Source organism: Pholcus phalangioides, unplaced genomic scaffold (assembly GCF_987345545.1).
Source record: "Pholcus phalangioides strain wild (caught in Gottingen) unplaced genomic scaffold, Ppha-v1.0 ptg000024l_1, whole genome shotgun sequence".
NCBI classification, from domain to species: domain Eukaryota; kingdom Metazoa; phylum Arthropoda; class Arachnida; order Araneae; family Pholcidae; genus Pholcus; species Pholcus phalangioides.
Window position 1 is genome coordinate 14,199,057 of NW_028301616.1, and position 27,026 is coordinate 14,226,082.

The 27,026-nt window shown below is 38.7% G+C and overlaps 1 protein-coding gene across 1 annotated transcript in view; it reads right to left on the reverse strand.

Moving 5' to 3' along the window:
- The window catches only part of LOC149068792 (transcription initiation factor IIB-like), a 34,992-nt gene continuing 7,966 nt past the window's right edge, over positions 1-27,026 (reverse strand). Inside the window, exons 2-10 of the mRNA XM_089251222.1 lie at positions 21,705-21,815; positions 20,385-20,466; positions 17,165-17,269; positions 16,647-16,733; positions 13,606-13,735; positions 9,895-10,004; positions 9,494-9,588; positions 6,916-6,992; positions 1-289 (exon numbers count right to left, since the gene is read on the reverse strand). Of these exons, the coding sequence (XP_089107348.1) occupies positions 156-289; positions 6,916-6,992; positions 9,494-9,588; positions 9,895-10,004; positions 13,606-13,735; positions 16,647-16,733; positions 17,165-17,269; positions 20,385-20,466; positions 21,705-21,815 (931 nt within the window). The 3' untranslated portion in view covers positions 1-155. The remainder of the gene's footprint in view (positions 290-6,915; positions 6,993-9,493; positions 9,589-9,894; positions 10,005-13,605; positions 13,736-16,646; positions 16,734-17,164; positions 17,270-20,384; positions 20,467-21,704; positions 21,816-27,026) is intronic.

Sequence of the window (27,026 nt, forward strand, 5' to 3'; positions counted from 1 at the left end):
ATCCAACGAAAAAATGGTTACATTTAATGCAATGTGTATCAGCAAGTTTGAGTTGAAAAAAAAAACCCAAAAAGGAGCATTCAATTGCTCGTCCGAGAAAATAAACAAAACCATGAAGTCAATGACTCTTATATGAGAATGAATTCAGACGAAGGTCACTCATGCGGGATTTCGGAGATGAGAGCATGGTGGGTATAATCTTGAGGAAAGAGAGAAGCGGCATGAGGGAACATCAACTTGTAGGACTGCTTGATGGTGACCTCAGCAACGCTGGCGATTTCACCAACTTCTGAAATGAAAGTTTACAAAACAAAACCATTATAATTGTATCAATTCAAAACTAAATACAACCTCTGACAATAAAGTTCGGTGAATAGTCCTGTAACATTAACGTAGATGAAATGTTAACGAAAGTTACCTTACCGTCCTTCGAAATAGTCACCTCCCATTACTATGCACCGCTGAAATCTCCTATACACGTCTTGGAAACTTTGCAAGAAGTCTTCTTTTGGGATGCAGTTCAAAAGCCTCGTCACGTTTCGTTGGCTGTCAGGAATATCGTCAAATCTCTTTCTTTTCAAAGCGAGTTTGAGTCGTGGGAATAGGAAGAAGTCTGGAGGATTGAGATCTGGCGAGTATGGTGGATGTTCAATTTGCACCACCCCATTTTTTGCCAGGAACTGTTTGACGATATTGGCTGTGTGAGGGCGAGCATTGTCGTGAACAAGAAACCATGAACCTTGTTGTGCGTACTGAGGTCGTACCCTGCGTAGACGTTTCATGAAACGGGTCAAAATTTCAATGTACCTTGCAGCATTCATCGTCGTTCCCTCAGGTAGAAATTCCTTGTGGATAATGCTTTGACTATCAAAAAAGGTGATTAGCATCGTTTTGATGCGTGATTTTTCTGCTCTGACCTTTTACCGACGAGGTCATGCAGGAGAACGCCATTCCATTGCTTTGCCGTTTCGTTTCAGGGTCGTACCTGAGACACCAGGACTCATCCTCAGTGACTTAAATTGATCTTTTGTTCGTTCATTTTCCTGTTCTCAGTCAAGAACCAACGCACTAAACAAGCACTTTGTAAAACAAGTCTTTCACGGAACACAAACGACGCTCAAGTGAACAACGGTGGCGGCAGATGGTCAACACCTGCCGCTACGCATGTGCAGCGTTTTGATTCGCCAGTGTTGCCAGATCGGCCGTTCTGACTTCACTCACCGAACTTTATTCTCAGAGGTTGTAAAATACAGGGTTGGACAGATAGTCCGTAAATGGTTTTTCTCATCCTACCACGGTATTAAAACAAGTTGAGTCTAGAACCATCTCTTAACCTTTCGCACAGTCCAAAGAGTTTTTTTTTTTTTTCAAATGTGTCCTAGCAACACATGTGCCGAATTCCGAGACTTGAAAAATCTTTAGTTTAGTCATGTAACGACATATTTTGCTGCCAAAAACAACGTCGTATAAATAAACGTGAAAAATGAACATTTTATAAAAGGAATTTTTATAGTGACCATATAATTTGTTTGCCAGAGACAATACTGTATTTTCCCTAATTACGGCTATCCCGACTGTTTAAGATGTTTTCCCTATTTTCAATGAAACACAACTGAATTTTAATTCTTTTTCACTAAAATCAAGGATAATATTATTTTGCAACTCATAAATTATGCTATATTATTATAATTATGACTGTAAATATGAATATTTATCTCGCATAATTATTTTATGGTCAAGCTCAACGTGTTTTTATTTATTTATTTCTTTTTTTTTTGCAGATTTCGTTCCCACTGTGATTTCAGTAGCGTTTTATTTCCTGCGATTGTTGATTTTAGCAAATAATTGCCAACTTTGATCTTATTTGGAAATAACTGACGAGATTTGTAGATTTTTAAATTCAAAAATTTCCCATATTTTTGCGAAAGAAACCTAGTCGACCTAGTACTGCAATGACTGGGAGATTTTCGTTCGAGATTTTTCATTTTCGCAATTTGAGGATTTTCAGGGACTTTTCTATAAAGATACGAAAAAAACCGGAATAATTTGGTTTCCAACCGGAAGATTTTAATAAGGCTAAAAAATCGGAAGGCTTCCAGTTAAATTGAAAGCATTGGCACCTATATAGCAAGTTGAAGCCATTTTCTTTTATAACCTGTTTGCCGTTAGACCCATTTAACCACACCTTTTATTGTTATTAAAAATAATTTTGAGTCAACAATATTAAGTTCATTTCAACATAGGACTTGCCGGTTAAAAAAAAAAAGTCTACCTTTTGACTGTGAAGCTTCACACGATTAATTGGATCCTCACAATAATCGCGTAAAGTGAAGTGAATTTACCACGAGTGAGAGATGGGAAGGGGGTTTCTCCTACACAAAGAAAGAAAAAACAGTTCAACTTCTAGCAGCAAAATATATTTTTTTGATTGAATGAACTGATTATTCAAACTTTTTTACATAAATCTCGGGAATTTAAATCATATGAGAATGAATTTGAATTCCACTGGAATTTTCGATTCCAGTGAGTGTGGATGTTTTTTTACTTCCTGAACAGCCTGGCATGATAACTGACTATAAATTTTTCAAATGAAACAGTCGAGAATCGGCTCACAAGCAGCATACTTTGCGAAAACTTCAGTACCAAGTGAATTGCCAGTAAATTCTGAATATCCCTGACAAATACGAAAATTCTAGTTTCATTTTATTAGGATCTTTTTCTTCGGTTATAATTCTGACAGCACTGTCAATGTTATCAAAAGATGTTGATTAGTAAGATCTGATGATTTGGATTTGAGCGTTTGTCCCACATTTGTCTCATCTAAATCATTAAAACCAACGGATTTTTGTCTTATCTTTGATGTGAATCTTGAAAATGGGCTTGCAAATTAAACTCCAGACCAAATTTCGCAGGGTGAGATTTCTAAAATGAATTTTTCAGAATCATACCGTAGCGAAATCGCGTAGAGCGAGAGATACCTGTAATTGAATTCCCACAAGACCTGCTGAAGTGCCGCCAGTGTATTAAGATAGCGCCGACTGGGACGTTTCTGGAGGACATCGCCAAAAATGGAATCCAGATCGTTGTTGATGACTGAAATAACTCTCAGCATTATCATAGTGGTAAAGATTTTAAAATAAAAACTATTTATACAAAAATTGCCACGTTTTTAAGACAAATAAACTCAATTGGTCGAATGGTCGACGCGTTTCGGCTCTTCAATGGAGAGCCGTCATCAGGACTTCGTGGTCGGAATTCACACGAATGAATCGTGGAAGAGTGATGTTTACGTCTGGTCGTCCGAAGAGTTCGCCTTTGTATTTGCTGCGTCCGAGTGGTCTTTAGATGCGAATTGGGGAGCCATCTGTTGTAAAGTGTTGAAAGTTTTGTCACGACTGAGGTTAATGAAGCCTGTCCAAGCTGACGAAATAGGTGGTGTGTTTCTTCCATCATTAACGAGGAAATTCTGGCATGTTCTGATGAAGTATCCCTCGAGAAAATTCAATTCAGAATTGTGTGTTGCTTTTTTAAAAACAAACGCTTTATCAAAATCAAAATAATGTGAATGTTGCCAACAGTGTTGGGCAATAGCCGAATTATCCGTCCGTCCCTTCTCAACATGCTTTCGGTGTTCGAAAACTCAAATATTTAGATTTCTTCTAGTTTGGCCAATATATCCATTTTCACAATTCTTGCATGGGATGAAGTAGATACCAGATTGTTTGGAGGGTGAGATAGGATCTTTCAGATGGGAAAAGGTGAGTATATTTGTTGGCTGGAATATTGTATGGAAGTCAACTTTCTTGAAGATAGAAGAGATCATGAAACTTGAAGAAACGAATGGAAGAACAACGGTATTAGAAAACTGTTTTGAGTCAGCTGGGAGCAGGTTCGTGGTGCATGTCTGGGTCATTTTTCTGAGGACCTTGTCGATGATAAAAGGTGAAAAACCCCGATTAGAAGCGATGTCACGAAGGATATTGAGTTCATTCTGGAGGGAGGCTGAATCACTGCAAAGTTTTAGTGCTCGATGAACAAAAGAAGAAAATGCCGAAAGTTTCTGATTGGGAGGATGAAAGGATTTTGCATGAGGTGGCATGGAGATAGCGAATGGCTTACGGTACACAGATGTATGAAATTCAGTGTCTGTCTTTTTAATGAGCACGTCGAGAAAAGGTAGCATATTATTTTTTTCCATTTCATAGGTGAATTCAATATGTGGGTCAATAGAATTCATAAAATTGAATAACTCAGTGACATTAACATCAGTCTCATCAACTAAAGTGAATGTGTCATCAACATACCTGATCCAAAGTTTGAAGTGGTGGGTTTCCAAAAGTTTTGTTTCGAAAAAATCCATATATATGTCACAGAGGATAGGCGAGAGTGGGTTGCCCATGGCAAGACCTTCTGTTTGGCGGTAAAACTTTCCAAACACTGAAAAATAATTGTGCGATACACAAAGTTGGGTGAGTTGATTGTTTCGAAAAAATCCATATATATGTCACAGAGGATAGGCGAGAGTGGGTTGCCCATGGCAAGACCTTCTGTTTGGCGGTAAAACTTTCCAAACACTGAAAAATAATTGTGCGATACACAAAGTTGGGTGAGTTGGGGTCAGAAGGTCTTGCCATGGGCAACCCACTCTCGCCTATCCTCTGTGACATATATATGGATTTTTTCGAAACAGAACTTTTGGAAACCCACCACTTCAAACTTTAGATCAGGTATGTTGATGACACATTCACTTTAGTTGATGAGACTGATGTTAATGTCACTGAGTTATTCAATTTTATGAATTCTATTGACCCACATATTGAATTCACCTATGAAATGGAAAAAAATGATATGCTACCTTTTCTCGCCGTACTCATTAAAAAGACAGACACTGAATTTCATACATCTGTGTACCGTAAGCCATTCGCTATCTCCATGCCACCTCATGCAAAATCCTTTCATCCTCCCAATCAGAAACTTTCGGCATTTTCTTCTTTTGTTCATCGAGCACTAAAACTTTGCAGTGATTCAGCCTCCCTCCAGAATGAACTCAATATCCTTCGTGACATCGCTTCTAATCGGGGTTTTTCACCTTTTATCATCGACAAGGTCCTCAGAAAAATGACCCAGACATGCACCACGAACCTGCTCCCAGCTGACTCAAAACAGTTTTCTAATACCGTTGTTCTTCCATTCGTTTCTTCAAGTTTCATGATCTCTTCTATCTTCAAGAAAGTTGACTTCCATACAATATTCCAGCCAACAAATATACTCACCTTTTCCCATCTGAAAGATCCTATCTCACCCTCCAAACAATCTGGTATCTACTTCATCCCATGCAAGAATTGTGAAAATGGATATATTGGCCAAACTAGAAGAAATCTAAATATTCGAGTTCTCGAACACCGAAAGCATGTTGAGAAGGGTCGGACGGATAATTCGGCTATTGCCCAACACTGTTGGCAACATTCACATTATTTTGATTTTGATAAAGCGTTTGTTTTTAAAAAAGCAACACACAATTCTGAATTGAATTTTCTCGAGCGATACTTCATCAGAACATGCCAGAATTTCCTCGTTAATGATGGAAGAAACACACCACCTATTTCGTCAGCTTGGACAGGCTTTATTAACCTCAGTCGTGACAAAACTTTCAACACTTTACAACAGATGGCTCCCCAATTCGCATCTAAAGACCACTCGGACGCAGCAAATACAAAGGCGAACTCTTCGGACGACCAGACGTAAACATCACTCTTCCACGATTCATTCGTGTGAATTCCGACCACGAAGTCCTGATGACGGCTCTCCATTGAAGAGCCGAAACGCGTCGACCATTCGACCAATTGAGTTTATTTGTCTTAAAAACGTGGCAATTTTTGTATAAATTAAAACCAGGCAAAGTTACTCATTTTTTGTGATAATAAAAACTATTGCCGGGGGAGGGGGGACAATCTCATTCCCTACGGAACAAGTTTGGTATGATAAAAGATGCGTGTCATATAACCTGAATAATTTGTCATTAAAATTGTTGCAGATTATTCGTTGTCTAAGTTTACGTATATAATTTGTATAAACGAGAGAAATATGCGCGATGCTTTATTTTATGCATTCATGTTTTTACTGTTTCGTGAGAGTGCAAAATCTGAATGATGACAAAATTTTTCAGGCTTCAAGGTATACTTCTTCAGTATTCAGATCAAATAACCAAAGCACCAAGTTGCAGAGAAAATCGAAGTAGCTAACATAACGGTAATTTAATTTCAAATAAGCACACTGTATATACGCAGTAGAAAATTCTCTATAACGATACTCAAGGGACTGAAAAAAACATATCGTTGTAGATGGAATGTATCAACACTATCGAAAGCGCATGGGGACCAAAGATTAATATCGTTATCCAGGCAATTATCGTTATAGAGGATTTTCACTGTGGTAAATCAAACACCTTTCTTATACATAGCAGAGGTCTGTCCAGGATTTTTTTTTTTTTTTTATAACATAGCTACATCCACGTTGGGGAATGAAACGTAGGAGAGAGATAGATCCCAATTCCCTATAAAGTAAAACCATACGCAGACAAATTAGAAAGAAGTTTTGAAAAACAAAGTATGGATTTTTTATAAATGAGAATTAAATAATAAGGATTCCCCCCCCCCTGAAAGAACTTAGTTATGTTACAGGGTCCTGTTTTTGTGAAAATGTTCTTTATTTTTGTGAAAAGTAAGTAATTTTGTGGGAAGCGAAAAACGAAGCAATATGTAGTTAATTTTTGTACAAAAGAAATGAAACTTCAAATTTTTAATTTGTATTTTGTGAAGGGCCCAGAAAACAGACCTATATTTCAGCTGATAGACAAATCCCTGCATGTATACCAGTAAAATATTCATATACATTTATATAAATCAAAGATATTACCTTTCTCTGTTTTCTTCATATTAGAGGCTTGTGACGCCATGAATATAGCAGCTGCTGCAACCGACAACGGGCTTCGTCTGCAATAACATGGAAGGGGAAGAACATGAATGTCTTGCATTCCGAATCACTCGCATGTAAAAACAAGTTTTTTCATAGCAAATAATGGAGGGGCGCGGTAGCCCGGTCGATAAGATACTCGCCTAAAGTACCGAAGGATGTTCAGAGGTGTCGCGAGTTCGATACCCGGTTCGTCCTTGACAGGAAACTTTCCTGACACAGGGGTACAACAAAAAACGGCGACTTGACCGCAGCAAAAAATTGCTACCGCAGGGAGTTCCCCCGTCGAGGGGTTAGCGCACCAACCTCTCGATGAGTATAAAAAACAAGCCTGCCGTTCGGAATCGACAATAAATTGTAGGTCCCGGTCTAATTAGCCCTTGTGTGCAGAAAATGACCGTGGTGCGACAAAAATGATCAGCAAATACCGGCGATTCGTTGCACAACTATTCTTTCACTAAAATCACTGATGAAATACAAATACAACGCCACAACAGGCAAACTGCCCAACGAGTTGGCTGACTTAAGAATATCATGGATCCCCGAGCCATTTTTTGGAGGCCCTACCTACTACTGCTACACCACACATGCACCCCGCCCACACCCCCCCCCCCAACGAATCGGTACATGCGGGAATGTACGTGTAGTGAAAGCTGGCGTGAAGTTTTTTGTTTCTCTGTAATGCTTGTTATGTGTAGTGCTGCCATCTGCCACCAGTTTTTCAAACTATGAGTGAAGTGTTATGATTGAATGATTTATCGTTGTAGGACTGTCGCTCTCTGTGGCGAGACTTTTTAACGGGGAGATCGGCTCGCATTTGCGCCTTGAAGTTGGGAACCACAGAAAACCAACTTCAGCCGACCACCACTGTGGGGTTCGAACCGGGATCCTCGCATCGCGAGTCCGTCACTATAACCACTCGACCACCACAGCGGCTTACCAAACAGCAATTAATCAATAATACAACACAATCTTACAGTAAAATACAGTAATAAGATAATAATTACTGCCATTAAGTTTACAAATTACGTCATTAAGTCTACTCTAAACTATGAGAGAGAGGTTACTGTTATTTGATGGTCTCCCCCCCCCCCCCCACCACAATCATTTTCATTTCGTGTGACTTTAAGAAGTGGCCTATCCAATGACACTCGCCTATGCTTCTTTCAGAGGATTTCATGGAAATAGGAAATCAAATTTTTTATTGAATAGATGCATTACTTGCACTGCTACAAATTTATCTGAGTGGTTCTTTACCGCAAAGTTTTGCACAGTTTCCCTCACATTTTACGCATATGTAATTAATAGTTTTATGTAATTAAGTCTAAAAATGTGGATGTGGTGGCTAGGGATAGAGAGCAGCAGAGCTTCCAGGTTGATTCCAGTTTATATGCAGCACTAGATGTGGTGTGGACGTCACAGCAGAGCAATTTGCATACGCTACAGTCTTACCAAGGACACAATCGCTTTCACAACTAGTTGCTCCTGTTCATAAGCTAACCCTTTGGAGTCATGTTCAATAATGAAATCATCCCAAACTTTTCTCCGAATAGAATTCGGGGTTCTCTTGGTGACCCCCATCGTAGACGTTGTCTATTATCTTCAGGCAGTTCTCGATGTGGAAATGGTTTTTCCAAAACCCTGGGAAGGGTAAGGTTTGTTTCGTTTGGAACGCTGACTGGGGGAAGAAGATTGCCCACAACCCAACAGTACATGTGTGGTGCAAAATCGAATAACCATCGGTTCAGTTGTGATTACGTGCAACTGAGTAAACACAGTGCAAAATTTTTGCTCATAATGCTGCATAATAACATCACTTGTTTATTTGAGTCAAAATTTATTAAAAGATTTTGCTCGTCTTGCAAAACACTCGCAAAGTGAAGTTCCACTGTACTGAATATTAGCAAGGACACCTCAGTATCCCCTTCTTTCATGTGAAATCAACTCTTAACACTAGAACGATGGGCATTTCTAACTACATAGAACGACGGATAGCGGCTATTTTGACTGCAATACGAAATAATCAAACAAAATAAATTATTTTTCTTTACCAAAACTTCCTAAAACGGTATATATTCAGCCTTAAATGACCGTTACATCGTTCTAGGTAGAACTTCATTTGCCACTAAACCAAGAAGCTTAGAACATTAATTCTTTAGGAACTTAAGAGCCTTAACAAGATGACAAAAGTCATGAAATTTCTCAACAACCTGAGATAAACCATTCGGATGTAAACGCATATAAGTAGCTTTCAAAATTACCGCTTCCGTTTTCCTAGTGTTAATATACTTAGCTATATGCCCTGGCATAACCATACGTCCACCGCAATAAAAGTATGTTAAAACCAGAATACAGCGATACCTCTATTTGTTCATTTTACAAGAAATAACCAAAATCAGGATTTTGGTTGATAAATCCATACGCAATTCAGCTAAGTAATTAATACCTTTAAAACCTTACATGTCACGATGCACAGAAAATATTTGAAAAAGTTGAAAAATATAGAAACATCGGAACTAACCCAAGGACGATATCCATATCAACAGCTTTCTGGGCGATGTGCGTAGCGGCCCTTTGCACAGGCATCGAAAGTCCCAGAGTGGAGCAGAAGCGAGACTGTCAAAACAGATATTTAGATAAATACCTCACAAAAACACCTTATTATAATAACACATCGAAAACATTAGAATTGTAATTAAACAAAATAAAAGAGAAAAAAAATATTTTTAAAGTCAAAAAGTTCTAAGTTTAAAGAAAAGTAGAAACTTAACGATAGACATCGAAAAATTTGTTAGTTGAATAATGAAAAATCATGAAAATAAATTCAGACAATATTCAGCAGATGTTTTTAAAGTCTTTATAATATACTATATACAACATATATAATGCTAACAATAATTGGGGGGGGGGGGGTAACATTACCATGAAATCGCCTGTAGTAATCGCGTCGACATGCATTCCCAAGGCTAGTGTTATCAGCTTGAAGCAGCGTCCGATATCTTTCTTCGAAACACGTGATACGGCGCAGATCTCTGTATATTCACAAAAAAAAAACCATAATAAATATGCATAAATACATAAGAAATCGTGATTATCGACAAGAAAAATAGGAAATAAATCATGTAAATCAGGAGTTTTCAACATTAGACGGGATGCGAGTCATGCACTGTAGTCCCCCGATGTAGATTCTCGCTAATCCGGCACATATCAGACGGGGTGAGTCGGATTACTGGAAGTAAATTCAAAAAGCCTATTCAAATAACATACACTTCTGCTCACAAACATGTAGTGACATGTTTTCCTCTCCTACGGAGAGGGACTTGATGAAAACCCGCCTAAAAATGATAGATTATTGGACGGGCCGGACTAGCGAACAGCCGGATTATCGAGAGTTTACTGTAAGAAGATGGGTGAGCCAATTGCTCTGGAAGGTAGGCGTGTCTCCCAAATTGCACTGCTTCGTGACTAACTTGTTTTCATAATAAATGAGATTTGGAAATTGAGATTTTTTTTTTCTTTGAAAAGGCCTACATTCAAGCGATTTGTGGTCTCACAAGCAAAAGTGATGAAGGAGTTTTGAAATTACATTTAATACGTGCACTGGCTCGTATTTCAATAAAATAAAAAAATTTTTAATCAAATTACCATCATTCATTAAATTTAAAAAGAAATGGACCTGAAGTCCCTAACAGAAAAAGAAACTTTGAAAAAGCATCTGAAAATTGCATATAACCATAGGTGGGATTTAATGGCGGGTGCACCGGGTGCACGCACTGGACCCCCCCCCCCCCCTCCACCGACTTCTGGGCGCAAAACCTAACTTCTTCCTAATCTCTTCCTAAATCTCAAACCTAAACTGCACACTTTCTGTAATTTAATATAGTATTTTCTTCCGCGCCCGGAGCTTTAATCGACATCTATCCGCCTCTGCATATAAGTGTGTGTTTTATAAATCTTTTCAAATTGAGGACATTCGAGTTGTCCTCAACACATTTCTGACAGCGAAAGGTAAAAAAATGAGGTGTCAAAATTATAGGTATGATTCGTATTTTTGAAATATTTTGCATCATTTCAATTTTCAGGAATATAATCTCAGCCATCGTGTTACATTTTTTATTCTGCAACTCACACCCCAAAAAATGCTTTCCCGGGGGCACTCGTGGTTGCTGGTCTAGCATAGGCACCGGAACCTAGGAACTTAGGCCATTTGAGGCCCCTCTCCCAATAATTTGTGAAAATGCAATGCACCCTTCCTTTTCTGCATACGCGTTCGAGTACCGTATATGCGGGACAACCAACAACTTTCAGCCCCTTTCCCCCAATGTTTTAACCATGTCAGCACTCTGTGGTCTAGTACACACTTCTTCCAACAAATGAATTGAAATTACTGAACTTGCCACCATATAAGACAGGATCTACATTTTTAGCGAATAATTACTATTTTCATAATTACTGTTATTAATAATGCTGTTCACTCATTCATTATAAATTTATCATATAACATTTTTTTACACGTAATCAGAATTGGGTTTCTTCTGGAAGAAACCGGAGGAAGAGAAAAAAAGTGAGCTAATTATTGCTTGATTATAGCACATATAATTAAAACTTGTTATTTCATCTCATTGCCTGTGAAATAACATTAAATGAGGTTTAAAAACAATATTTTTCTAATATTTAATTATAAAGTATTTTCCAAATATTACGCAATATATAATTATCTAATAAAGCGCACACGTAAAAACAAATTCTTTTATTACCATACAGAATATTAATCTCAGTATAAAAACATTAAATAATTAAAACACATTTAATAAATATTTACGAAAAATAATTATAATTGGTAATATTTTTATGGTAAAAAACTTGAAAAAGCTGATGATCACCTTTTTCTTCCACTAGTTAGTTTCGGTTTGCAAAGAAAATTTTTCAAGCTTCACTAAAAGTTTGTTATAATGAGTACAGCTTATATAAAGAGAATCTCACTATTTCAAGTACTTCGTAAGTGGTTGTCAAAGATCTGATGCTAAAACTAAAAAAAAAAAAATATCCGCTTATAATGAGTTATTTATGAATGAAAATCGAAACACATTCGCCATAACGACAGCGGAAATTCTCAAAAAACAAATTTCTCTTTCCCTCTTTCTTTAAAAATTATTCACCAAAATGGGGAGAAATTTGAAAGAATGGTATATTTTAAATATCTTCACCCTATTCATAGGTGTTTATAAACGGGGCACGTCATTTCCTCCACGTAAATAAGAAGACAAAGCCGCTGTATCTTACCTTCTTGTTATTGCTTTTATGGTAAAAATGTGCCAGGAACTTGAAAACGTGATGATCACCGTATTCCCCCACTAGTTAGGAGGTTGAAAAACACGACATTTTATCTGTAGGTGGCCAGGTGGGACAGGACCTCTGGTTTTGACATCGTTATTATTTCCCTGGAAAATAAATCTTCCCTTCCCCTTCTTGGAATCGTCCAAAACTAGACACAGGGTAAACAGGTCTTTAAGATTTTCTCTGTCTTAAATATTACTGGACATTTTTATAGTGCAATACTCCAGTTGCAGAAACTGCAGCGTTCCACAAAGTGCAAAACTTTGTTATACAATCAACATTGTTGATGTATGATAAACATGCATAAACAGTTAACTCTACAGATGCATATTTCAGCAGAAGTAGTTCAAAATAAACGGAAATAGAAAAGTAATTTATCCAGTTTGTTTTTGTTTTTTTTTTCATTTATATGTTTGTTTATACAGTGCAAAAAAACTAAAATTTGTTTAGAACAAGAAGTCTGTCACAAAAATTTTCCCTCTGATTGTGAACTGTCATTACAGCTGACTTTTACTGTACTAGACAATATTTAATCATAAACAATACCGCGTGACTTGTGCAATAAAAGAGCAAAAGTATTTTAGGAATCACTACAAGACTAGTGTTATAATTCACAGACTCTCCCTATGCAATAGGACAAAAGACAAAAACTGCTGGGGAGGCATCGTTTTTAACAACAAATTCAAATGCGTAAAAACGTTTTGATCATGCTCATTTTTAATCATTGTGAGTGACCATTTCCATGACAGAAGCAAACTTGAACGTAGGCACAAAATTTACCACAAAAAATTTTTACATATAGAAATGTAAATTTTTCATTACTAAATCTTTGACCCGTTTATGCAACAACAACATATTTCTATTGCACTCAATCCATCAGCTACGCAAAGATTGGGCAAATAGTGCTGATTCCTGTCACAAATAGATGGGGTTTTTACGCTTGGCATGACACCTTATTTTGAAGTTGTAAAATTAAAATATATGAAGAGGTTTTTCTTCATTGCCATTTGTTTGCAGGCATTATCCATCTCGAATATTAGGATGAACGATTAAATTCTGAACAGCAACAAGTGGCAAGGAACTATTACGAAATTTGTGATTTTCTTTTAAAAACCGTGCGCTCCATTCCCAAAAGAAAAAAAAAATCCAGTGATTCTTACTCCAGTTTCTTCCTATTTCTTTTTTCCGGTTTTTCCACTTCGGAAGAACCTTCCCATCCCTGCATATTTAAATAGCATTGTTCCCGGACAAGATAATTTTACTGAAACTTTAGAAAAGCGGAAATATATAATTTACCTTTGAAAGTTCGAGGCACACCATCCTGGCGACATGCCAAATAGAGGCAAGCTGCCGCAATGGCTTCATGACTACGTCCTTTCAAACTATGGCTGATATGCACGTCTCTAAACAACGCGTGTGCTTTGTGCTGGAAAGAGATAAGAATAAAGGGAAATAAATATTTTATGGAATTACTTTTTTTACGTCTCACAGAAATATCCATTGATTCCATACATATATAATACCATAACTTTTACACACATGTAATGTTAACTACTTAAATAATAAAACAGAAGCAAAAACTTCAATAATACAATACTCCCCCGCATAGGCGTACGCAGAATTTTCTCGAGAGGGGGGCTCAAAAAAAATTTCCTTCTGGAGGGGAGTTTTTACGTTTTTTCCTGCAAAATCACACTATAATCTCAGAAGCCCATGCTCCCCCGCTTTAGTTGGCATGATGCCGGGAAACAATGAGGGAGACCAGTATGCCTGGAACTTCGATTCACAAATTCCGGGAAAATTCTCAAATGTCTGGACTCGTAGTCCAGACTTGAGCTGGCTGATTTGAATCTTGTCTGCTCTCTGCATTTTACGATCCTTGTGTTTTACAAACTTGGAGATAGTTCCAAGATAAGTTAGATAATTCCCAACACGTTAGAGATAGTTCGCATTTCTACCGTTGATCGTGGTTCATTGCAAATGTTTCATACAAAGCATATTCGTTCTCATAGATTAGATGATATAACTAGAAAAATCAGTAGACACACACACACACATACAGCGAAGAATTTTTGTATTCTTTGATCATGCATTCAAGATTTGAATTAGCAGAGCGAGAAAAATTGAAGAATTGCACTACAAAGCATGTATTAAGGAAAGGCTTTTTTTCTGGATATTATGCCGAGGTGAACTCGGAAGGAAAATCTACTGGTTTCCAAGCCCAGTTCTCTTGCAAACCGGTCGAAAGCACTGTCCATATAAACCACACGACTAATCCTTCCTTATTTACGCACTGTGGCACGGTGCGCTGAAGTAGATGCTCAGTAGCCTTCCTCAACTTCAGCAAATGCCCCCCCCCGTAAGCTGGTGTCTCCTGTGGTGTATACTGATAGCGTGTTTGCCCGGTTTGCAAGAGGACGGGTTCAATTCCCGGAGGAGACCAGTAGACTTTTCTTTCCGAGTTCACCTCGGCATAATATCCAGAAAAAGGTCTTACCTTTATACATTAGGATGAGAGGAAAAAAAGGCACAAAACATTCAATTTCTGAACACGACAAAAAAAATTGCAAAACACAGCATTTATTTACAATATCCCCAGAAAGCATGAAATGCACTTACACTGGAAAAGAAATAATAAATAATAAAATAGTGAATAATAATAGTGAAAAAATAATCAGAAATAATAGAAGCAGGGTTGTAAAAAAAAACCCGGGTTTTTTTGGGTAAAATGGGGAAAATTGAATTTCCTTTTTCACAACCTCAAAATATCAAACTTAATGATATATGTACACCTTTTACGTGTATATCTTGTATTATATCTAAATATAGATTTTTGGTGCATGTTGAACTACGTATTTATTTGATTAATAAAATTGACAATACAATAAGGGAATAATTGTTCACACACACGAACACGCACCCACTTCTGCGTAATTGTATCTGAACCTTGAGTTGCATTTGCATGCAGAACCGTAACAAGAAGATTGGTTGTGGTGAAAGAAATGAATTTGGATAACGAAAATTCTGAGAAATCAAGATGGTGCGTGAATTTATTTTCTCCAAATTTTTTACACCCTGTAGAAAATGTATCCAAGAGTGTCCATATCAGTCGGAAATAAAATCTTTAGCTGTGTAACCAGAACCATTAAATCCTTTTTGTTTTACTCGAACCCAAACCTTTAGGCGCCAAAGTCACACATGCTTCTTTTTTTCCAAAAACACATTTTCTTCGAAAACAAACAATTTTCCCTGAAAAAAAAAAAAATTTCCCCTAAAAAACCCAGCCCGGGGTGGAGGGATGCAAATGAATGTCTACCCGGGGGAGCAAATTTGACAACCCTGGTCAGAAGGGGAAAGCACTTTACAGAAGGAGATGTGTCGAAATCCTCAATAACGGAAGCAAATCTTGCGTAGGAGACGCATTCAAGTTCTGATGGCAGAATGTTCCATATTCTCGCCACACGGCATTCTGTATCTGCGGAAAAAGCAATCTCTTCTGGCCGTTGGTATTCTTATTTGGAAGCGATGCCTAACAGGTTATCTCGTCTTTCCAAGATCTCGAAGAAAGGTTCTCGATGGTAGATAAACCATCTGATGGACTAGTATGTAGCACATCTTCAGATATGCTACGCCATTTCAGTGAGTGCAAAACTAGAAATCGAAGCCTCTTGCAGTAAGACCAACCATGAAACAGTAGCGGCAGGCTCTGGCAACGATTCACATTGTTTGCCCCAGATATGTTCGCGTATCTGGGGCACAGCATTTGACAAGTTAGCTATTGCCGACTGCATTCCGGGAATGATCTGGTAAGGCCCTCAAGACGTTCCTCAAACTTCTGAAAGCTTCTCTCGATAATCTATGAAGTATTAGATAATATTTAATTTCACAAACAGTGGGCAAAATCCACGTCTTTCAGTAATAAAGCCAAAAAAATGAAAAATAATTTCGAAATAAAAGTGGATAACATTCATGAAATTTTTTAAACTCCAAGTGATTGTGGCTGCAATTTGGGACCATTTTTATTTTGAAATTTAATTTTTGAAATTTCTCTAAAAAACTGTAACGTATTTTTGTTTGGAAATGACCCACACACACATACACGTTTCTGGCAAAACTTGGGACAGCAAAATAAGTTATCCAACCAGCGGATGAACACAAAGAATTAAAATTTGCACATTCACGTGTCTTGCATAAGGGGGATATATATCTATTATAAAAATGTAACATTCTGGTTTAATATATTTCAAAGAATAAAAACTCATTTGCTTTTTTGAATACCCTCTGAATTTTACTCTGAAAGGGGGAAGATAGCAATGTGTACGAGAAAAATTACATACTACTATAGACTGGGCAATGTTAATCCGGTCGGCCATGTTGTTGATTTCCTGGAATGCACTCGAAAGAGCTCTGTCCGAACTGCTCATCTAGGGGAGAGTGATATAGAATTATACGTACGTTTCTATGAAGTTGTTAGCAAATAAAAACAAAAGTTATATATAAAAAGATCGAGAGAGAAAGTCGCCATGATTCTCTATATATTCACAGAGAAACCCCAAAGCAAAAGCATCGTTAAATCAAACTACATCCTGTAGCAGGGCCCCTAGGCTGGGATCTTTGGTTGGGGCCCCTCAAGTCAAACTTTTCAGGTCCTTTCATAGTGAATTATAGCATGAAAATACAAAAAAAGGTAATTATCTCGGGGCTCTGTCAGTTCCCACCCTTGTGGGGGGGGGGGGGGGACCTCTCAATTCTTTCCCTGAGTGTCAGCACCTCTAATATAGGCATTGTATGCGATCGAGACGAAAGCGAATATTACAATGAAATGGCAAAAATGTACAAAATAAATCTCAATTACCATTCTCCAGCTGTTGTATTTAGGAACACCAGACTCATCAAAACTCGCATTGCCTGTGCATGGTCCAATAAGAGTTGACAGATCGCAGCCCTCCAGCAGGGGATTCTGTAAAATAATGGAACAAGTGTCAGAAACTGCAAAAAACAGCAACAACTTTTTTTAAAGGTAAAAAAATATCCTTTCAAAACCATGAACCAGATACACGACAACCTGAACAACCAGTTATATCCAACAGATTCTCATCACTTATGAGATTTTAAATCGCCCCGAAGGATGGAAATCACAGTCTCGGGAAACCCTCAGTATAAACACTAATGCCATAACGCAACGAAAGGGAACATGAAATATATAAGTATAACAAAATATTGATCAGTCAGCGCGTAAAGGAAGCCTTAAAACGCAGTGGTCAGTTGCATGTCGCTTCTTTGATGTACTGCTGCCTGTCTTGGAGTCATGGAAAACACAGTCGGATCCCGATATAACGAACTCCGATTTGACGAATTCCTCGGTTTAACAATTTTTTTCACGAGTCCCTTCAGGAATGTTTGCGCAGATCTCTACTACAAACATTTACATTTTTCTTCGATTTAACAAATAAAAATGCCGGTTTTATCTGATCCGTTAACTCGGGGTTCGACTGTAGTTCTAGATAATAATTCTAACTAAATCACAGATCTAGTTGTCAGATCTTTTCCAAACGATAAGGGCTGCACTACTTTCAGAATGCTTCTACTCCTTCAAAACAGAATGTACCGAAAACTGTGACGTACGTCGCAAAACATTCTCATTAAGAATTTTAAGGGGGAAAAAATGAAAAAGAACATTCTGTTTTGTGTGGAGTTTATGGGATGTTACTATGGGAATTTTCACAGAAGAACATTTTCAGTCACCTGAGGGCCGTTGCAGAACAATACAAAACATTCTTCTTTGGGGATTCTCCTAAAGTTGCTTTACTGCTGATTAGCACAACATTTTACAGAGAAATTACTTGGCCAGGTGACTGGTTAAAGAGTGAATTAGACACCCCCCCCCCCCCGGTCGAGCACCAGAAAAGTCTTCCCTCCTCCTCCTCAAGTAGCAGAGCCGAGAGAGCAACAGACCGACAAACAGCACAAATGTAATTCACACATCACTCATCACTCATAACACATCATAACACATCACTCACTTCACTTCTGAAATGTAGATGGCGGCACTGAAAAATCAAACACAACACTACATACGCATTCAGACTGTTAGGTACACACACAGTTACACTTCCGGCGCAACTCACTAAGTAGTAAATCGCCCATAGGTGGTGATAGACCTGAGTTGTGCTCGGTTTGAAAGAAAGCCCTGCAGTCACCGGTCATCATACTTCACTCATTGGAAAAATTGATGGCAGACGGAAGCACTACACATAACAAGCATTACACAGAAACAAACTTCACGTTAGGTTCACTACACGCACATTCTGGCGCGTATCAGAAATTCCGCAGAGGAATGTGTACGAGATGTATGTACGGTTAAAGTAGTAGTAGTAATCACCAGTCATCATTAATATAATTCATTGGTTGAATTCGGCAGAGTGTACGAATTGCATGTACGGTTAAGTAGTAGTAGTAGTAGTAGTCACCAGTCATTATCAAACAAAATGTTGAATTATTTGTCATTACTAAACACGCACGCCAAGATTGTGACGGAAAAAAAATCCTGCTGAGACAAAGATATTCAGGCATGTAGGAAGTTTGAACGTTACCTGACTGTTAGTACAACTATTATTAGGGGCCATCCAAGTATTACGTAAGCACATTTTTAGCCATTTTTGACCCCCCCCCCCGTCAGCAAAATTTCGTCATTCGCTCTGCCCCTCTGAATCCTAACTCATATTTTCATAAAGGGTGGATGATGACGTAAGCATTATCCCAAACCCCCCTCCCCCTCCTTCTCATCAAAAATCAGAAAATCAGAAACCCTCCCCCCCCCCCATCGATGATGACGTAATACTTGAACGGCCCCTTACCATGAGTGTGTCCCAAATACAGGGATTCTTAATAACGGACAGCTATATTCAACGTTGGCTCTTTGACGATCACTTGCAAAATGATATTCCAAATTTATTTTTATAACAAAATTTTGTTGATAAGTAATGTTTGTTAAGCAATATCTATAACCGCAATAGAGCCATGGGTCGCGAAGTTGGTAGTGTTGGTGATTTTGGGTCGCGGCTAAAAAAGGTTAACAACCCCTGCCCTAAGGGTCCCCAGCAATATGTGCTTGACCATTTTTCTGGCCAAAACTGCGGAAGACAGAAATAAAATTCAAAATCTTAACCTTCCAAATTTCGATTCTTTTTCCCCTTCACAGAACTTTTCCCTGTGACTTTTGCTAAATATTTTACATTTCCCCTGAACATTTTTCATTTTCCCCCGATTTTAGATATCGCTGGGAACAATGCATAAAAGATCAGAGAACAAAAATTGTATAACCGATGTTACATAATTTTGGCCTCCAAAAATATGAGAAAAGTAAGGATTTTTTGCAATCACAGTGAAAATTCTGGAGATTTAAAATTTTTTTCTGGAGTCACACAGAAAGATAGAATCGATGCTCACAGGAATTCACTCAGAAAATCTGGGACACACGGCAGCTATGCAATGGTGATCCAGTAAATAGTTCTTGTTCTACACCCGTCATTTTCTACAGGAGCACGATTAGTGCAGTGGGTAAGATGCTCGTCTACCACCATGTCCGCGGGCTCGATCCCGGGGAAAGAAAATGGATGAGAATGGGAATGAACACATTCTTTCCCTGCCAAACCTGAGGCGATCACCGTTAGATGGTACCTCAATATGTTCTTACCGGAAACGCTCTCTGCTCTCAAGACTAGGACAAAAGTGTAACATAGCTTTCCCTAGAGAGAAAGATTTTGACCCAACACGATCAGTAGTAATTTGCAGTATGGTGGTATGACCAGAGTTGGTGTGAGGTGAAGTAGTAGTAGTCATTTTCGACATGCGAGGGCTAATTATACGTTAGTGCAATCATGAAACTGAATGGTTATCATTCTGTTAAAAGACGAAACACGAAAGTAATTTTTTAGATGAACACAGTGACGAAATAACTTGCATCAAATAACATTTGAAAGTAACAAAAGAGTCATTGAGTGGCTCGCCACCTAAGTTAGGTTATTGACTCCTGCACTAATAACTACAATACGAATGCAAAAATGATATCTTACTTCTGCTGCACCAACACGAGATGGATCTTCCCTTGCGTGGTCATTACTGAAGGTCCTCCATTCTGAACTGACGTCGATGACTCTGCAATAGCAAGACGTACGTTAAACTCGACTTAAAATTCACGAACCAGTTTCAATCTCACACTGCCTGTCGCAGGTGGCTTAGAAACACACATATTTCACGTTTTCAGGTTGTCACGATTTTCTTTTCATAAAAGTGTTGTCTTTCGTTCGGTGAAACAACCAAATTGAGAGCCAAATGATATTCGGACAGATACATAATGATTTCAAGCCCCGTTTACATGTGCAATAAAATATCCCGAGTAGTTAACAGGGATTTTCGCTACAACCCGTTTATACGGCGTTTAGTTTATGCAGGTATTCCCCCCACCCTTCTTTCCGGGAGTCATCACTAGTTACGTGGGTTGAACGGAAGTGGTTGGTTCAAGATGGCTGACGAAGGAGCTTACAGTAGTTTTCGCGGCACAAAGGATTATGGGAGAGGTGGTCGGAGTCAAACAATATTATTCCGCAACAAAGATGGAACTATTTTGGCGGATCTTTTTTCGCCATGAGAAAAAGAAGTTATCAAGTAATAATCACCAAAGCAACCCTCCCCCCCAATCTTGCACATGTAAACGGGGCTTCAGGGGAGGCTTAAGTGAAGGTGTACGGGGTGCGGTACACCCGGGCAGCAGCCTAAACTTTTGTGTGTGTAGACACATCATTTTTTTTAAATTTCTGAATAATAAAAATTCTTTTTTTAACAGCAGATTGCTGTTAAAAGTGACAGCAGGCATGCTGTAATAAATCCCAAAAAATTTTGTGTTATCTTGATATTTATCTTCAAATTACAATTGGGAAACTGCTAATGAAAATTTTAGGTGCCAATACCAATTTTTTTAGTTACATAACTGAACCTGGGATGAGTCAAGTTCTGCTGTAAGCATCAATCACAACATATATGAAAACCTCGCTTCAGTTAGTCAGTTTGCTTCAATTTTTTCAGGAGAAGCAGAAAACACACACACTACTTTGACCTTTGAAAACCAAACACACCCCGCTTCCCATCTCATTGAGATATCGAAGCGTTCCCGGAGGATGGGACTACTACAGTACTGCAACTGCTGGTATGGTATGAACAATAAGTGTACACACACTACTGCAGTACTGCAACTACTCAAATATCAATTTAGTAAACACATTTCAAAAACTTGAGACCGGCTCACATTCGCGGCTTGAAGTTGACTCGGAGACTATGTAAATTCTCAAATTGAAACTGAGTTTTGTAAGATTTTAAGAAAGGGAGGTCTATCTTACCGGTCACCGACTACTAGACCACACTCTGGACATATCGTATCACCGGCGGTGTGGTCTTCTATCAGAGGAGCGTCCGGGTGATAGGGACAGCAAACCTTTGATGTCCACGCTCTGAAACATGATTCAAAATTTGAGAAAATTTTTTCATAGAAAATTCCAAAATTTTTTTGATTCAAATTGATAATTGCAAATCGAAGAAATCGTGTAGAAATTTCTTAAAATAAAAACTGAGCATGGAGAAGAGAAGTGTGGGGGAGGAGGCTGATACTTATATCTAGCAATTTAAACCTTTCGAACACGGCTAGTTATTGGTCACCCCTGCTCCAGACCGACTTAAGCAGGATTGGAGCATGACGTTTAGCGTTGACAAGTACATGGTCGCTCATTTTGGTTCGAACAACCCACGGTTCTCTTATGTTGTTGAATGGTGTCACTATCCCGGATGCAACTAGGGTCACCGATTTGGGAATTCTCATTGTCGAGCGGCTTAGGTTTTCTGAACATTGTTCAGCGGTGATCAAAAAATCGAATACAATGCTCGGTTTCATTTTTTCGTCCTGGACTGGAGTATGCTGTAAGATTTTGGAGACCATACCTACGGAGGGATATAGACTTGGTTGAAGGGGTGCAGAGAAGAGCTACGCGTTTCCTCATTGGTGCACGGGGCTTGAGTTCATTTTTCGAATATGTTTACATTGGAAGAACGCAGGTATCGGGGAGATACGATCGAAGTGTTAAAAATTTTCAACGGGATGGATAGGATGGACCATGAACTTTTAGTACACCGCCAACCGACTGCTTTTACAAGGGAACACCAGTATCGATTGGTAAGGTACAATGCGAGGTTATGGGTGTCGCAGGGAATTTTTCTCCCATGGGGTTGTTAATAAATGGAATAGCTTACCCCCGGGGGTAGTAAATTGTAACACAATTGACACGTTCAACAAATGTTCGACAAATGTTTTAAACACGGATCTTGACAAATCTATAATATTTGGGCGACAGCCGAATTTGTTGCGAGCACAACGCATGGTTTCTGTTCAAGGAATAAATAATGTTTTTCCCCCGAACTCTTTAGGAGTGTAATAACTTCTTCCCATGTGTTACCGTGTTTCCCCCCTGCATTTGCCGGCATGCCCAGCTAGAGGAACACCAGCTTTTTGAATGTTAGGATCTAGTCCATGCCCAGCATGCAGGGGAAAATCGAGGTTTAATAAGGATTACAACGTGCACATGTAGTCAACCCTTTAATCGAGTTTTAGAATAACGATCATCGCGCGAGCTTATATTACTGGAGGGAGTATGACGTCAGCGGTCCCCGCCTTGGCAGTGCTGAGAACGGTCCCAACATCATTCGTCGAAAGATCACGTGACTAGGTGAAAACACACACAATCCCCGTTATTTTCTAATGGCATAAATAGGAGTTTAACACAACAAAAGAAAGAAATAATTCCAACATTAATGAAAGATAATTCCAAAATCAATGAAAGATAATTCCAAAATTAATGAAAGATAATTCCAAAATTAATGAAAGATAATTCCAAAATCAATGAAAGATAATTCCAAAATTAATGAAAGATAATTCCAAAATCAATGAAAGATAATTCCAAAATCAATGAAAGAGATGAATCCAGAATTAATGAAAAATCGATAATTCCAGAATTATGGAGAGATAATTCCAAGATTAATGAAAGAAAAATTCTAGAATTAATGACAGATAATTCCAAAATCAATGAAAGAGATAATTGCAAAATCGATGAAAGAGATAATTTCAAAATCAATGAAAGAGGTAATTTCACCATTAATGGAGGATCATTAGAAAATAAATGAAAGATAATTCCAGAATTAAGGAAAAAAGATAATTCCAAAATTAATGAAAGAAAAATTCTGGAATTAATGAAAGATAATTCCAGAATTAATGAAAGGTAATTTAAGAATTAATGAAAGGTAATTTAAGAATTAATGAAAGGTAATTTAAGAATTAATGAAAGGTAATTTAAGAATTAATGAGATATAATTTAAGAATTAATGAGATATAATTTCAGAATCAATGAAAGAAATAATTCCAACATTAATAAAGGAAACAAATCCAGAATTGATGAAAGAAATAAGAATTAGAAAGGAAATAATTTTTTTTAATTAATGAAGGAAATTTTTTCCCAGTATTAATGAAATCTTTTTTCATCTTTAGATAAGTTCTCTTATCTTTTTTTTAGGGGGCAGCAAAGAACATATACTCATATGCATGTATGCATATTTTATCATATTTGCCCATTTCCATTGTATTTTTAAAGCCGGGGGCGGGCCCCAAATGACGGGCCTGCTGCAGGGGTGCACACAACCGTTTGAGTCCGCGGGTCAGATATGCGGTAATTCTGAAACTCGCGGGCCACAAATTTGTATATGTAGAGCAATCTGTAGGCCTATCTGTACAGGGCGACCTGCACCTTTACCTGCGTATGACTTTTTTTCTGGCTGTGATTGACAATTACACCTACCTCTGACAGTTTCTTTTATCCGTAGTTGGCAACTCTACTCGCATTTGACAATTGTTTGGGCTGTATTTGGCGAGACTACTTACGTTTGAAAATTATTTTGGCTATAATTGGCAACTCGAAAAAAGTTACATTTGAATCCTTTTTTTTTTTTTTCTTTTGGCGATAATTGGTGACAGGGCCGTTTTAAGAGCACCATGGGTCCTCGGGCAAAGTGATTTTTCTGAGGCTCTACCAGGCAAATTTGCATGCTTATTCTCTCAAATTTCACAACCAGATATTTTTGTGAAGCCCCCGCTCTTCCCTCGAGGCCCCTGGGCCGTGACCGGGTGGCCCCATGCGTTAAGACAGCACTGATTAGTGATAACACGTACGGATCGAGAATATTTTCAAGAAGGAAATATAGTCAGCCTATGCATTTATCGTGTTTTGTGTTTCAATATAATTCTCTACCGGAAAACTTTTGGCGGGCCCGGTGGAATCCCTTGGCGAGGCCGCATTTAGCCAGCGGGCAGGGGTCGTGAACCATTGATTTAAAGCCAGATTCCCAACGTGGGTGTTAACGCCCCTTGGGGGGGGCGGTAGAAGCTACGGGTGTAACAGGATCATATTACTCTTTTCTACATCAGTTTAAAGTGGAAACTCAGGCCCGTAACTAGGCTGGGACAACTGGGCACTGCCCCGGGCCGAAATATTAATTTTTATTCATCCCAAAAATGGAAATTTCTACGGATTCGAGTAACAAGAGATTAACAACGAGATATCATAATTTATACTTTGTTTTTTCTTATAATAAACGAAACTCTTCATGATACCGCAACCGAAACTTATATAATAATCGAAACTAATTAATATTCCGTGTAAATACCCACTATATATTGAAACGTAAATGTTTGAAAGGAGGGGAAACAAAGGCCTTACTGGGATGTTGAAGCCATGTTTTCTTCGAGTTTTTCAAACGAAACCCCAGCACCAATTCGACGGCTGCAACGAGGACACGAAAATTGCCGCGGCAACTTTATTCCAAAACAGAAGGAATGGAAGAATCTCGCGCCGTCAAAGGATTTTTTGGACAATCGCTTGCGCGCGCGTCCTATCGCCTCTCAATAATTTCTAAATGAGCAAACTGACCATATTATTTTCCGAAAGGTTGATATTTCAAATACGGGACATTGCCAATTGTCGCCAAAAACAAACAAAGTTGCCAGATATTGCTGAAATTTCGACAAGGAAATAGCGGGAAATAAAGCATTAATGCAAATTGTTGTGGATTGAAATGCGCCACTGCGGTGGTCGAGTGCAGGGCCGCAAGTAGATGCTTGTTCGCCCGGGGCAAGTGCGCATTTTGGCGCCCCCTTGTAATGTTGAAGGAAAGGTTTAAGAATAAAATTTGCACCCCCTCTGGTCTAGCGCCCGGGGCACGAGACCTTCCTGCACCCCCCTAGTTGCGGCCCTGGTCGAGTGGTCATAGTGACGGACTCACACCGCTTGTGTCCGGGTTCGAACTCCGTCGCCGCAGTGGTGGTCGGTTGTAGTTGGTTTCCTGTGATTCCCACCTTCGAGGCGCAAATGCGAACCGATCTCTCCATTGAAAAGTCTCGCCACAGAGAGCAACAGGCCTACTATGATACAATTATTTTATCATTACACTTCACTCACAGTTAGAAAAAACTGGTGGCAGATGGCAGCGCTACGCATAACAAGCATTTACACAGGAACAACCGTTACGTCAGGTTTCACTACAAGTACACGCACATTCCAACATATACCAATTCGTTAGAGATTCCGTGGAGGAATATGGACGAGGCACATGTATGGGTTTAGTAGTATTAGAGTAGTGGATTAAAATTCAAGTCGAGAAGAGTAGACGGCCTGGCAGGGCCTGGCTACGGTGGAGGGCTCACCAGGCATAGAAAGATGCCGAGGGTTTCTCTCCTGAGCCGGTGAGGAAGTCGCCATGTTGGTTACCTTGAATACTTTGTATGTCCTTCAAATCCTTCAGAGAAAGAGGGAAGTATTACGTGATCCAAATAGCCTCATTGCAGACAAGTTGCCCGATAATATCAGTGCGTCCTCTGGTCCAGCACCAGATCCACCTGCTCCCCGCTAGTTACGGCTCTGAATATTTACACTGCCTCCCCCCCCCCCCTCCAAAGGAAAACAACCCCGCCCGCTAAAATTTTTCGTCTCTACAAGATTGTCACACACGACACGCAACCTTAATTGCTCGTCCCCTTTTAGCCCCGGTCTTGCTAGATTTGTATTTTATTAAATAGGACTTCCAGTTTCTTTTAATCAATCGTAGAATTGAACATTTTCTTTTTGTTTGCTCTCTCTCTCTACAAGGCCTGTCTTTACTTCTTGTCTACGGCATTTCGAAGTTTATATGCCAATGTATTATACAGGGAACGTGACATGTTCTGCTAAATGAAAGGGATGATAGACGAGCACAATTGAAACATGGAAACACCTTACCAACCCTGTCCTATCTCGAACCGTTTCGAGTTATGATGGATAATCGATTACGAAAGAAAATGCTTCAAACCTAAAAAAAACTAGAGTTTGTGAGGTTTCTAAGAGATCTTCTTTTTTTTCTCAAGTCGAGCACAACTCAGGTCTATCGCCATGGGCAATTTACTACCTAGCGAGTTGTGCCGGAAGTGTACCTGACAGTCTGAGTGCGTATGTATAGTCTGTTCACTCTAACTTGGGTCCTGATGTAAATAAACCGCTGTACCAATTTTTAATATCACTCCGCATCCTTTATCTCTATTGGTTGTAATTTTACCCGCCCCTTCATTACGTGTTCCGAACACGTGCGTTTTT